Source organism: Notamacropus eugenii, chromosome 5 (assembly GCF_028372415.1).
Source record: "Notamacropus eugenii isolate mMacEug1 chromosome 5, mMacEug1.pri_v2, whole genome shotgun sequence".
In the NCBI taxonomy this organism is placed as follows: Eukaryota; Metazoa; Chordata; class Mammalia; order Diprotodontia; family Macropodidae; genus Notamacropus; species Notamacropus eugenii.
In genome coordinates, this window is record NC_092876.1 from 257,537,517 (window position 1) to 257,552,159 (window position 14,643).

At 39.6% G+C, this 14,643-nt stretch overlaps 1 protein-coding gene across 9 annotated transcripts in view; it reads right to left on the reverse strand.

The window, feature by feature from the left end:
- HIBCH (3-hydroxyisobutyryl-CoA hydrolase) overlaps positions 1-14,643 on the reverse strand; it is a 150,911-nt gene that overhangs the window by 6,508 nt on the left and 129,760 nt on the right. For 3 of the 9 annotated variants that reach the window (XM_072612664.1, XM_072612671.1, XM_072612670.1), the window contains one exon: positions 1,675-1,984. The exons of 5 other annotated variants lie outside the window; for them this stretch is intronic. In XM_072612664.1, coding sequence (XP_072468765.1) covers positions 1,869-1,984 — 116 coding nt within the window. In that variant the 3' untranslated portion in view covers positions 1,675-1,868. Of the gene's footprint in view, positions 1-1,674; positions 1,985-2,294; positions 3,213-14,643 lie in introns of those variants that run through there. One more of the 9 variants, XM_072612665.1, reaches the window with a different exon arrangement.

The window sequence follows — 14,643 nt, forward strand, 5'->3', positions numbered from 1 at the left end:
ACTCTCTCTCAAGTGAAGTGTGGCATAACTGAAAAAGAATCCTCCCCACGAATTTGATTAGATGCCCTATGAGGTCCCTTCCTACTCCAACTAATTGATTCTGTAAAGGAAAATCACAACTGAGACTCCTTAAAAATAAATGCAACTCAACAACACCTACTGAGAGATTTAGAATGACCAAAGAATATCTTTAGTTTTTATTTTGAATTCTGTTTAAAGCATGCTAACGTTCCAATAAGGTAGCTTTTACTTCATAAATCATTACTCTAAACATCCTTTTTAATCAATTAAAAAGCATTTGTTAAATGGCTACTATGCACTACATATTATGTTAGGTACTGAGGATATATAGCAAAAATGAAACAGTCCCTGCTCTCAAGGATTTAAAATCTGCTGCTGTTAAAAAAAAAAACCCACATACACATATAAGTAAATACTATATATGTGCGTGTGTGTATACATACTTGCATATACATATATATGGATACACACACACACAAAGCAACTTGGAGTGGCACTAACAGTTTAGGGCAAGGATGAAAAGGCTTCACGTAGAACAGCGATCAGTGAACAAGCAGCCAAATTCGGTCCCTGGGCCATAATCTACCAACCCTTGATGTAGAAGACAGCATATAAGCTGAACTTTGACAGAACATTAGAGTTCTATGAAGTGGAGGTGAGAAGAGAGTGCATTCCAGGAAGGGGGCACAAAGATGGAATACTGTATACAGGACTGTCCAGTTTGACCAAAACATATAGTGCATGAACAGGAAGTTATGTATAATGATCCTGGAAAGGTTAGCTGGAGTCAAAGCATGAAGGTTTTTAACTGGCAGAGACATTTGCATTTTCTCCTATAGGGAGCAACAGGGAACCACCTCTGGAGGTCTTTGAGCACAAAACTCCATGCTCAGATCTTGGCTTCAAAGTATGGCTTTGACAGTTATGTGAAAGATGGTCTAGAGAGCAGAAGAGACTTGGGAGAGACCAATTAAGAGGTTATTTTAATAGTCCAGGTGGGGAAGAGAAGGGACTTGAAAACTTATTAGATATAGGTGTTAGAGAGTAAAGAATCAAGGATGGTGCTGAGGTTGAAACCCAGAATGATTAGAAGGATGATGGTGCCCTCAACAGAACAGGAAAATGAGGAAGAGGGTTGGGTTTGAAATGTCTACATGATGTCCATTTAGAAATATCCCACAGATAGTTGTTGATGTGGGACTGGAACTCAGAAGACAGTGTAGAGTTGGATCCTCTGCATTGCAATAATTATTGACCCCATGAGCTGATGAAATCACTGAGATGGTTCAGAGGGAAAGAAAAGAAGATCCAGGACAGAGACTTGAGGTACCTCCATACATAGAAGGGAGGGTGTTGATAATGATCTAGTGAAAGAAACTGAGGAGTGGCCAGACAGGCGCAAGGACAACTAAGAGGGAGAGGTGTCACTCAGAAACCACACAGAAACCTGGAGAGGAGAAAATGGCTAGGAAGACAGAGTTGCAAGTGTTACTGCTGCAGAGAGGTCAAGAATCACCAAGAATAACATATGATCATGTTAAAGGTTTTATCCCTCAAATATTTTTAATTTAAAGCATGACAAAATGCAATAATTTTACCTTTACCTGAAGCGAAAACTGAGAAACACCATAAAACCACAATCAAAATATCACAATCTTTTCAAGAATCTTTATTCAATATTGTCTGCTTGTAACACTACATAAGATAATCAATGAATAGATTATCACTATCATAGAAAAAAACAAACCTATGTCCAATTGAGCTGATTTTCCAATCCAGAGTGTCTACTTTCCATCTTTCTTATTTGTCTGCTCATAATAAGCTCTGAGAAAGGTCAGCCACTGCAGTTATAATTTAAGATCACTACTTCCCAAAGACTTAAAGCAGTCATTCAGAAATTCATCAGTTATTTCTTCTAATCTGGCCGGCTTCCACTTAGGATTCTGGTCTTTGTCAACTAAAACTGCCAAGAAAAAGGAAGATATAATAAATCTTTACATATCCATGCCAGACTTTAATTACCAAAGATGCAGAAACTACTCATCTTCTTACAGTACCTCTTCTCCTAAAAAATATGCCTTGATTGTGTTTACTTATAAGTCGTTTTCTAGGTTGAACTCTGAAAGACCTTGACATTCTCAAGTTCTGAGTGTTCTGATGGAATATTTGGAGCATGTTTTTAATCCTCTTAAGCCAAAGGTGTTAAGCCCATCTAAAGACATAAGGAAATTGTGTACCTCCCAATAACTACTCGAATCAATGGTACCAACATCAAAATTTAGCTTTCTTCAAGGTTAGAAAGGGAACATATCAGAATTAACAAAGTCTTTGTTTTGGAGAGTAGTTATTACACATTAGTTGGATAAAGGCAAGAATCATTAGTTACAATTTGTTTTAGAAACAATATACAATGTTATCTGTGTCATTGAACAGATAGAAGGAAACATAACTAGTTATGCTGAATGTGACAATTATTACATAATATATTATCTACTACATATAAAGATTTATATATGTTCTTAGCCTCTTTGGCTATCTCCACACCATGCTGTCTACACTTTGGTCAAATATTTATTCTCTTATTCCCCCAATCAGCAACTTGACTTTATGTCCCTGAGATGGCAGGTGATTATTCACTATATCTCACCCAGAACTGGATTTCCCCATCATTTCCTGGTCACCATTTCCAAACCAGACCACTCTGCATGATTTGCATTCTGCCTTTCCACTAACTTTCCTGCTCCCCTTTACGTACTGATTATAAGCCCCTTGAGGACAGAGGCTGCCTTATTGTATCTGTAGCCCCAGCAATGGGACCTCAGATGATGTGTTCATTTCACTGAACTCTCTGAAATCTGCTCTCCTAAAGTCTAGGGTGCATGCCTAATCTGCTTGGTATCTCCCTCCTTAGTTACCACAAGCTCTAACATGGCATGATAACTTTTGTTTCCAAAGTTCTAGTTACTCCTACTTCACCAATTAGGTCCTCTCCCTGTTCACCAGAATAAGGTCTAGGGGAACAGCAGTTATGCACATCATTTCCTCTAAGTTAAAAGAAACCAGACTATAAGACAGGTCATCACTGCAGTATCTTGAGATATTCTAGAAAACCCAGTATCTTCTGATGCCCTCTGTGTAATCAGCTATTCATTACTATATCCTCCTCAGTCCTCCAAAGTTCTCAACTCCACCTGGAAGAAATGACAAAAACACACATGCCCCTCATTGGATCCATTTCCTCCCCCCCATCATCAGAGATACTAAGTGACAAGGGCAATCCTATGTACTCTTTATGGAAAAGTTACCAACCACCACCCCCATCTTTCTCCCAAGGCCACCCACTGCTACTTGTAGATCCTTTTTTAATTCTAGGCAGCGGTGGCTGCTCTCCCTTCATAAGTCAGTCCAAATGTACTCCCAGTGTGAACAGTCCCATATTTGTCAGACTGGCAGTGGTATGCAGCTACTTCTCTTTCTTCTTTGCTATCATGTTTTTATATTCTCCAACCCTCTTACTCTATTTTAATTTTCCTGTACCCTTTGAGAATGTTTTTCTTCTTGGTTTACTTCTTCTAACCTAAGAACTCACAGATCTATAGAATATTTTAGATGAAAGGCCTTGCTCTGCCATGAGATAACTGTGCCCCTTGGCAAGTACCTTAATTTTTCTGTTTCCTCACTTAAAAAATGAGGGTCTTAGAGAACATGTTCTCTAAGACCCTAAAGTCTAAGAATATAGGGGGGAACAATTTTAGAGCAAGAGACATTTGAGAGTGGACATAGCAGCTTTGGATGCTGGAGGACAGCAACAGGGTGCTGAGTGCTTGGGGAGCAATCCTAAGAGAGAATAGGGAGATACAGAGATATGTATATGGATGTGTACATGTACATATACAGACACAGAAACATCAGGAAACCAACTATCTCTTCACTTACGAACCTTCCCATTGGCTCACCCTCAAGCCTAGAATGTCCTTTCCCTTTGTCATCTCTACCTCCTTCCTGGCTCCCCTGTTTTTCTTTAAGACTCAGCTCAAATCAACCTCCTGTAAGATGCCCTTCCTTTTCTGATCATCCTCCTCTTTCCTCTTCTTACCCCCCTTTACCCCTGCTCCTGGCTAATTGCCTTCCCTCTAAGATTATCTCCAATTTACTCTGTATATATCCTCTATGTACATGACTTGCTTGTTGTCTACCCCTTTAGAATACGAGCTCCTTGAGGATAGAAGGTAAGGGATTTTGCCTTTCTTTGTATCACTAGCATTTAGGTAGTATCTCAATAAATGCTAACAGATTTACTTTGCAATTTTGCTTAGAGCATTAAAGGCCACCTGGCAACTTCTGCCATTGAGAAACATCTCATCTCTAATTTTAGTGACTTGAACCCAATGGGTTCAGTTTGTTGGTGATCATATCTACTCTATGCCATGTATAAAATGAGCAAAGAAAGTACTAGTTCTGAAATGCTGATAAAGGAAAATAATTAAATCTTTCAAAGTAAAAAAAAAAAATGTGAAGGGAAAAAAAGCTACTAGGCCAGAATTTGTTTACAGGGAATTCCTATATAATTTTTTGTGTATATGATGCTCATTATTTTTTAAGCAATAGTTAATTAATTGTGTTAGAATATGCAAAGGATTTATATAAGTCTGGTGTCTTTGATAAATAATGAACTGACACAAACATATAACCAAGATTAACATATTAAGTAGTCAAAAGTTATGAGGAAAAGAAAAACTAAAACTATAAATAACCTTATGAAAAACTGTTCCAAATAACTAAGTGAAAATGTAAATTAAAATGTGAGGTTTCATCTTGCACTCTTCCTAATTCTCAGGCTGAACAGAACTCTATAAGAAATCACACAACTGTTCTGACTGGGTACATTGTACATTTATGTTATTCAACTTCAACTGGGCTGTCACTGCATCAAAGATCTTTTATTCCTCATAGACTGATTCTCTATCTCACTCTCCCCACAGAATCTATTTACAATCTTTTTTTCCTCTCCCAAACTCTACCCCTCTTCTCTCAGCTAAGGATTTTGACTCTGAGACAACTGAAGCCCCTTATCCCATTCTCTTCATCTCAAAACCACTAGACATCTTCCCCTACCCTATCTTTCCCCAGGGCCTGGCAATGAAGTGGGCTTTTCTTCTTACCAAGGCCAACTTCTCTTGCCATGATCCCATCTTCTCCTGCCTTCTTTTGTAGGTGACAACTTCAAACATCCCAGCTCTCTCCAATCTTCAACTTCTCCTTACCTACTAGCTCCTTCCCTACTGCTTTCAACAATGCCCAAGTCTCTCTCATCTTCACAAAACCTTTTCTTGACTCTACCATTCCCTCAAGCTGTTATTTCTCTCGTCCTTTTTTCTGTTATACTCCTAAAAGAAAAGTTTTCTACACTCCCTGCCTCTTTCTCTCCTTTCACTGTCTTCTATACCTTCTGCAATCTGGCTTCCAACCTTATCATCTGACTTAAATTGCTATCTCCAAAGTTACCAGTGATATCCTAATTGCCCAATTTGAGTGTCCTTTCTCAGTTCTTATCATTGTTGATTTATATGCTGTATCTGACACTTGCCAAAACTCTCCTCCTGGATATTCTCTCCTTTCTGTATTTTCATGACACTATACTCTACTCTCTCTTGGTGTTCTTGTACTCAACCACTCTCTTGGCTCATCATTCTTATCACACAACCCCATAATTGTGGGTGTTCTCCAAGGCTCTTTCCTAGGCCCTCTTCTGTCTTTGTCTTTCTCTGTCTCTGTTTCCTATTACATCATCAGCTCTCATGGGTTTAATTATCATCTTTATGTGGATGACTCATATCTAGCCACACTCAGTCTCTCCCCTGAGCTTCAGTCTCACATCACCTCACATTGGACATTTCAAATTAGACATCTTGGCAATATCTTAAACTCAACACGTCTGAAACTAAACTTTTTCTCCCAAAATCTTTTCCTCTTCCAAACTTTCCTATTTCTATTCAAGTTACCACCATCCTTCCAGTTTCTCAAGTTCATTACTTTAGCAAATTCCCCATTTTTCCTCATCCCACATATCCAATCAGTTGCCACTTCTACCTCCACAACACATATATCATACTATCAAGACCTCTTCTCTCTACTCACACCACTGCCACCTTAATTCAGGACCTTGGCGTCTCTCATCTAGATGATCAAAACACACTCAATTGATCTCCCTGCCTTAAGCCTCTCCTCTACTTTAGACCACCTCTACACTGCTGCCAAAACGATGTTTCTTTAAGTATAAATCTGACTACTCATCTACCTAAGTACTATCTGACTTCAGATGTACTACTCAATAAACCCCAGTGGCTTCCCACAGTCTCTAGGATAAAATACAAACTTTTTTGTTTAGCTTTTGAAACTCTTTACAACCTACCCTTCCAGCGCCATTCCTGTACTCTGCAATCCAGCTAAACTTGCCTTTGCATTGGCCTTCCCCTACATCCAGAATGCATTTTCTCCTGATCTCTGCCTCATAGCATCCCTCTCTTCACTCATGACCCAGTTCAAGAACCATCTTTTACATTAAATCATTCCTGAGGCCTCTCCTCAAGTGAAAAAAAACCAATCAAGCCCATTCACCATGAGCTCCCTCTCCTGCTCCCTTAGCCATCTCTTATTATTTAGAGGCTTTCTGCCATTATATCCTCCTTCACCCCCCTCTCACATGATGAGTTAGCCTTACTCCTTCCAAGGCTCAGCTTTTTCCCTGCTCAAGTGATCCCATTCCATCCCATCTCCTCCAAAAGACTAGCCCTTCTTTATCTCTTACTTTCAATCTCTCCTTGTCAATAGTTCATTCCCTATTGCCTATCCTGAAAAAAGAAATCTTCACTTGATTCTTCCAATTCTGCTAACTAGAGTTTTATAACTCTTCTACCCTTTGTGGCTAAACTCCATGACAAGGCCTATCTGCAACAGGTGCCACCACTTTCTTTCCTCTTATTCTTTTCTTAACCCCTTACAATTTGACTTTCAACTTCCATCATTCCATCAAAACTGCTCTCTCCAAAGTTACCAGTGATTTTGGTACCAAACCCAATGGCCTTCTCTCAAGCCTCATTCTTCTTGACTCCCCTGAAGCCTTGCACACTGCTGGTCACCCTTTCCTCCTTGCTATTCTCTTCTCTAGGTTTTCAGGACACTGCCCTTCTCTTGGTTCTCCTCCTACCTAACTGACCCATTCTTCTTAGTGTCTCTGGTTGGATCCTTCTCTTCTTCTCCCTCTACACTGCTATACTTGGTCATCTCATCAGCTTCCATGGATTTAATTACCATCTCCAAGCTGACAATTCTCAAACCTGCCTATCTTGTCCCAACCTCTCTGCCACTCTCCCGTCACATTTCCAACTGACTTTCAGACATCTCAAATTGGATGTCCAGTTGTTGCTGCTGTTGAGTCATTTCAGTCACGTCCAACTTTTCATGACCCCATTTGGGGTTTTCGTGGAAAAGTACTGGAGTGTTTTGCCATTTCCTTCTCCCACTCATTTTACAGATGAGAAAACTGAGGCAAACAGGGTGGTCAGACTTACCTCAGGTCACACAGTTAGTAAGTGTATGAAGCTGAATTTGAACTCAGGTCTTCTTGATGCCAGGCCTGGCACTCTATCTACTGTACCATCTACCTGCCCTAGATGTCCAATAAGAGTCTAAAAACTCAATACATCCAAAACAGAACTCAATATTTTTCCTTTTGAAATCTTTTCCCCCAGCTACCTTCCTGACTGCTGTAGGGTAACAACACCCTCCCTTCCTCTCAGGCTCACAATCTCAACTCCTCATTCTCACTTCCCATATCCAATTTGTTGCCAAGACTTATCAGTTTCACTTTTGCAGCATCTCTTGAATATGCCCCCTTCTCACCTCTGACACTGCCCCTACCCTGGTACAGGCCCTCATCACCTCACACCTGGACTACTGCAGTAGCTGCTGGTGGGTCTGCCTTTCTCAAGTCTCTCCTCAATTAGTCCTCCATTCAGCCTAAAATGCAAGTTTGACTATGTCAGTCCTCTACTTTATAAACTCTTCCTATCACCTCCAGAAACAAATACAAGATGTTCTATTTGTCCTTCAAACCTTTCATAACCTAGACCCCTCTTCCTTTCTTCTTCTATGTTACTCCCCACCTGTACTCTGTGATCCAGGGACACTGGTTTCCTTGCTATGCCACGACCAAGATGAGACATTCCATTTCTCAGCTCCAGGCATTTTCTCTGGCTATCTCCCCTGCCTGGAATGCCCCTCTCCTCATCTCCCCCTGCTGGCTTCCATGGTCCTTTAAGTCCCAACTAAAATCCCATCTAGTACAGGAAACCTTTCTCAACCTTCTTAATCCTAGCGCCTAGTGTTCTGTTATTCCTATCCTGTAGATAAGCTTGTGTGTATTTATTTTTTGTTTTCCATTTCCCCCATTAGACTGTACAGTTCTTGAGGCCAGGGACTGTCTTTTGCCTCCTTTTGTATCTGCAGGAGCTTAGTACAGTGCCTGGCACATAGTAGGCATTTAATAAATTTTTATTGGTTGCTTAATTTTTGTCCATCTTCCCAAATTGCCTTCAACTCAACTACTCTGTATTTATTCTCTATATTTATTCTGAATATACTAATCTATGTTTCTAGGATATAAGCTCAGGAGTAGAGATTATTTCTTCTTCTTTTTTGTATTTTTATCTGCAACTAGGTGGCACAGTGGACAAAATGCTAGACCTGAAGTCAGGAAGACACATCTTCCTGAGTTCAAATCCAGTCTTAGACACTTCCTAGCTGTGTGACCCTGGGCAAGTCACTTAACCCTGTTTACCTCAGTTTCCTCCTTTGTAAAATGAGCTGGAGAAGGAAATGGCAAACCACTTCAGTGTCTCTGCCAAGAAAAACCCTAAACCAGGTCATGAAGAGTCAAACACGAGTGAAACAACTGAACAGCAACAAATAATCTGCAGTTTCTGGCACACAGTAGACACTCCATAAATTCAGATCCAATGACACAGATCTCCTTGCTATTCCTCATAGAACAGACTCTATCTCCAGCCTCCAGGCATTTTCACTGTCTGTCCCCTAGGCCTGAAACACTATTCCTCCTTATCTCTGCCTACTGGCTTTCCTAGCTTCCTTCAAATCCCAGTTAAAATTCCATCTTCTACAAGAAACCTTTCTTGATTCCCCTTAATACTAGTGCCTTTCCTCAGTTAATTTTCTCCATTTTATCCTGTATATATCTTGTCTACATATTATTGCTTTTATGTTATCTCCCCCATTAGACTTTGAGTCCCTTTAGAGCAGCAATTAATTTTTGACTTTCTTTGTAACCCCAGCTAAATGCTTGGTACATCACAGGTACTTAATAAATGCTTACAGATATACTGGCTTGTTGACAGGTCAACTGACTAAAACTGAGAAATAATGATGGGGGGGGGGGGGGCGCAGAGATGGATGGGAATATAGGCACATGAAGGCACTGCTGGAAGAACTGTGAATTGGACCAACACTCCTGAAAAGCAGTTTGGAATGGTCTGATAAAAGTTATTAAACTGTTCATATCCAACAACAGAGCAATCTCACTAATGAGAATCTCTTCCAAGGAAGACATGACAGAAAAACAAAGGTGTATGCACATCTGTAGGGGTGTCTAAGTCTGTCACTGCACAATTCCCTAAATAGACATAGCACTTTCTATGGTAGAATAAAATTGGAAACAAAGTTGGAGGCCATCAAATGACAAAGAACTAAACAAACTATGCTGTGACTGGAAGGCATTAAAATATCATTGTACTCTAAGAAATGACAAATATGAGGAATTCAAAGAAACATGGCAAGATCTGTATAAACTAACGCAAAGTGAAGAAAGCAGAACCTGGAAAACGATATACACAATGACCAATATTGTACACGGAAAGAGGAAAAACATTCAATACTGTGTAATTTAGGGGTAGCAAGGTGGCACAGCGGATAGAGAGCTGTGCATGAAGTCAGGAAGACCTGAATTCAAATTTGGCCTCAGACATTTACCAGAGTGTGACCCTAGAAAGTCGCTTAACCTTTGTCTCATTTTCCTCAACTGTCTGATGGTGATAATAATACTTACCTCCCAGGCTTGCTGGGATAATTTTTGTAAAGCACTTAGCACAATGTCTGACAAACAGTAGTCACTTAATAAGTGTTTGTTCTCTTCCCTTTCTTTCTTTTCCTAATTACAATAACCAAGTTGGGCCCCCCAAAAGTGAGAAAAATGTGCCTTCCTCCATTCTCTGCGGAGTAGGTGTGGAACATGGCATACAATGTCAGGCTCTTGATGGGTCATTTAATTTTGCTGAACTCCTTTTATTCCCTCTCCCCTTTGTATTCTTTTTTACAACAAGAGGTTATTTTGGGAGCAGGGCAGAGGAGATATTTGGAAATGAAAGTGATATGAAGAAAAAAGAAAGTAGAAACAGAAGAAGAATGTGCATAATGACACTAGCATAAATGAAAGCAACACTAAAATGTCCGAAGAGGCAGGTGAGCTCAGATTAAATGCAACGGCCCTCAGAGATTCCTGAAGACAGATAAAACATACCTCCTTCCTCTAGATAATGAGGTAGGGAGAATATACTACCAGAGTAGATTGGTTATGCGGTCACAGTCACAATTTGTTTTGCTCAATCATTTTTTCTTTGTTATAAGGGAAGGTTTCTATTACAGGGGAGGACTTTTTTTTTAATGGTTTATTTGTTGTGGTAGAATATGAACAGGAAAGAATGAATTTCCTAAGTAATTAGGGCTTATACAAGATTTTTAAAATAATAAATAGCAAGAGATTTCCAGTGATGAAATATAACAAACATGTTGATTTAACAGGAATTCCTACCAAAAAAATGCAAAATGTTTTACCTAAACCCATTTTGAATTTGGAATGAAAAGGAATAAGCTCAAGTGTAAGGTGAGTGCTCGTTACATTTAAAATAAACAAGTGCAATAATTTCCATACTGAAAAGAAAGAAGTTTACAGAATAAGGGCTTCCTTTAGATGAGCCCCTTTTGGGATGCTGAGAACTGCTGTGCCTGCCTCAGGCTACACTGAAACCAGAGCTTTCATCAGTTCATAAAAACGTACAGGGAGAGCTTCCTATTCTGCACTTTCAGAAAAGCAACTGCCATCCTAAGGAAATCATATCCTGGCATCCTTGTGCATAATCAAATGGGGTGAATTTTTTCCCTCAAAAGCGAACCCTGCAACTCATTCTCAGTTCTCTCTACGTCTCCACCATTCCTCCTATTTCATTACAGTCATCACTCAGCATAGCTACATACTATCCCCTCAAGGGACTGCAGACTGAGGCAGTCCCTTTGTTATATCTGCAAGGAGAAGTCGGAGAAGAGGAGGCAGGCATGTGCCCAGCACTAATGCTGTGAGGAATTTGAACAGTACTGAAAAAAGGCAAATGTCGCAGTTCAGAACTGTTGTTCCCTTAGGGGTCTCATGTTTCAGTTGGACAGTTTGAGATTCTTCTATGTGAAAAGAAAAATATATATAAGATACATGTATGTATATACCATATACATGTGCACACATATATGTATATATGTCATGTGTGTGTGTGTATCCCTTCCCCCAAATCTAAGTAGGCACACAAAGGCAGCTAGCTCCTAGAGAATGAAGGGAAGGAAGGAAAGACAGAAAGAAGAAATAAAGATAAAACAGGACAATCTGAATATCCTCTTTTCTACTTCGACATTTCTTCCCCAGTAAGAGTGTTGGATAATCCCATTATTTTCTTAAGATTATGCTAAATTTCAAAATATTGTAATAAAGTAACACAAATCATTTTCATGTTTTCCAAAATATAAAAGCAAAAGGGCAGAATTCACCAGATTTTGACCCTTCCCTTTCTTTAGCTTAAATAGCAGCATCTATATTCCCTGTGATTAATTCCTCACCTCACCTATTGACTTAGCTTTTGGAGAGCATCCCATAAATTGCCTATTGGGTCATATTCCATTATGAAACATGTGCTGGCTTACCAGTTCTGCTGACATGACCTGCTTTTATTTTTTCCTGCAACCAGGGATAAGAGGGCTATTCTGTGCAGCACTGCCAGAACAATACCTTTATTTTATAAAATTGTATTAAGGAAGAAGTTTCTGTGGAGTATAAATGGGTCAGAATGTTCCACTTAGTACAACTGAGGTAGTCAATGGACTCTCTCATAATCATGACAGACTTCTATACAAGAAGTAAAGGAGTAAACACAGTCATACCCAGAAATGTCAGCAGTTGGGGCAACTGACCCCAAACTGATGAAGTAGAACGATAGGTATCAAATTGACTCGGTAGATCCTTAGATGAAAATAATACAAGGAGCAACTGAGATAAAGTAATTACTACAGTGGCTTAGGGAGCAGAATCACAGAGCTGTAAGAGGCCTCAGAAAGTCTCACTGAGCTACAGGATTTGGGGTCCTACAGTCTTTCTGCTCCAACAGAGATTCAATGAGGCTTCTTCCTTCATGAAAAGGAAATGATTCACCTGGGCCAGGTGCTGCTGCTCTGCTTGTGGAGGAAGTAAGTGCAGGAGAGAGGAAGAAGAGGGAAGGAAAAGCCCTAACAAAGGAACATGTTAGATTGGAAATTTCTTTATGGAACAGAAGGAGAAAAAAGGGGGTACAAAAAACTCCAGTCTGCTACCTTATGTTGCTAAAACTCATCACTGCTCAGCCAGCATCAGAGCTGGAAGCCTCCACCCATTCAGTTCTATTCTACTGAAGGACACGTGCCAAATTCTTGTACTCTCTAAATTGGCCACACTGGGACAAAGCTCCAGGGCTTGTTCCAGATGTGCTTTGAGCGTCTCACTGTAGTGCCCAATTGCAGGTAGGCCTGGATTTTCCAAGATTATGACCTGGAAGCATGAGTGCCAGTGAGTCTTACATACTAAAGTGTGCTAGAGGGGCAGCTAGGTGGCACAGTGAATACAGCACCAGTCCTGGAGTCAGGAGGACCTCCTTCAAATCCAGCCTCAGACACCTGATACTTACTAGCTATATGACCTTGGGCAAGTCATTTAACCTCAACTGCCCTGCCTTCCCCCCTCCAAAAAAATAAAGTGTGTTTGTCACCTGAGGCCTGTCCAAGCTCACTTAGACAGTCTGCTTATGGTATCCATTAAGGAGAATTTTTGGCTAGAAAATTTATGAGGACTCTTTACTAATGTGTAGAGGGTTGTGGTTGGGTCAAAAGAAACAATCCCCATACCAATGAAATCATGATTCTTTCAAACTATCAAAGTAGAGGAATAAAGAATGATGATTTTACTTGGTTTCAATATATGCAGGAGATGTTCAATATAAGAAAAGCTATAAGACTACTTTTCTGTTTAAACCAATTTGCTTTATGAGTAGATATTTTATTTTCTCTGCTTTTCTTTTAAAAGAAATGAGCATTTTTTGCTTATGCTCTGAAGTAAATTATAAATGAAGCCAGGCTTTTGAGAGGGGGATGTTCACAAGGACAGCTGGTATAGTACATCTGTTCATCTAGTTCCACATTTTAACTTAATACTGTTGTCTTTCTGCTCTACACCACAAATATGAGAGAACTCTAAAGGGGTAATGAATCACTGTTTACCATTTACATGCCAAAGCCTGGTGTTTTAGGAAGTTAGATTCTTTAAATTCTTTTCAGGTCAATACAAATATTTCCAGGCCTGGCCCGGAATCTAAGGAGTTACAAAGTTATTGATTAATGAGTATATTTATGAAATAATTGGCCTTATAAAACATATGTTATCACATGTCCCTTTTTGCGAAAATACTGACAAATGCCACAATTTGTTAACATAAAGGTGGCTGAGTTAGCACACAGAGAGGCACTATCAAAGCCATTGGTTTCATTTATTCAGGTTTAAATATGTCTAAAGTTTCTGTTGTTTCTGAATTTCCTCTTCTGGATGGTAGAAATAAAATTAATGATGTAGAATGCAGATATTGCCCATTTTAATAATCTAGGGTAGAATCAACGTAATTTCAATGTTTCTAAAGGTGGTCTCAAAATATCCTTAGTCTCACCACATGGATCCTACCCCACCCCCATCTCTTTCCTTTTCTGGAAAGAGAAGAATGAATAGCAGTCTCTTCCTCCCCTTCCTCCCTCACCTGCCCATGTCCTAGCTCCTGCTTCTTCCTCCTACTCATCCCTTCACTATTCCATGTTTTCTCTACCTCTTTTCCTTTTCCTCCTTTCATTTCCATTTTCTCTTTTGTCTCCCTCTAACTTTTAATACAAAAATTTCCCTGTCTTTATGATTCTTTCCTCTTTTATTCATCCTGTTAATGTGAACATTTACTAACTGCCTGTGTACCAGGCCCTAGAGATAATAAAGACAAACATGAAATACTTTTTTCTTCAAGGTGATTATTTTCTCTCAGGGGCAAATATGTATACAGAAAATCAAACAGAAAATATATAATGTCATTTCTAATGGAAGGGCATCCAGATATGTTTCCTATGGGAGATGGTACTTAAGCTGAGCTTTGAAGGGAGTAGGGGATTCTAAGAAGTAAAGGTGGGGAGGGAATGCAATGAGCATATACAAAGACATAAAGACAAGCA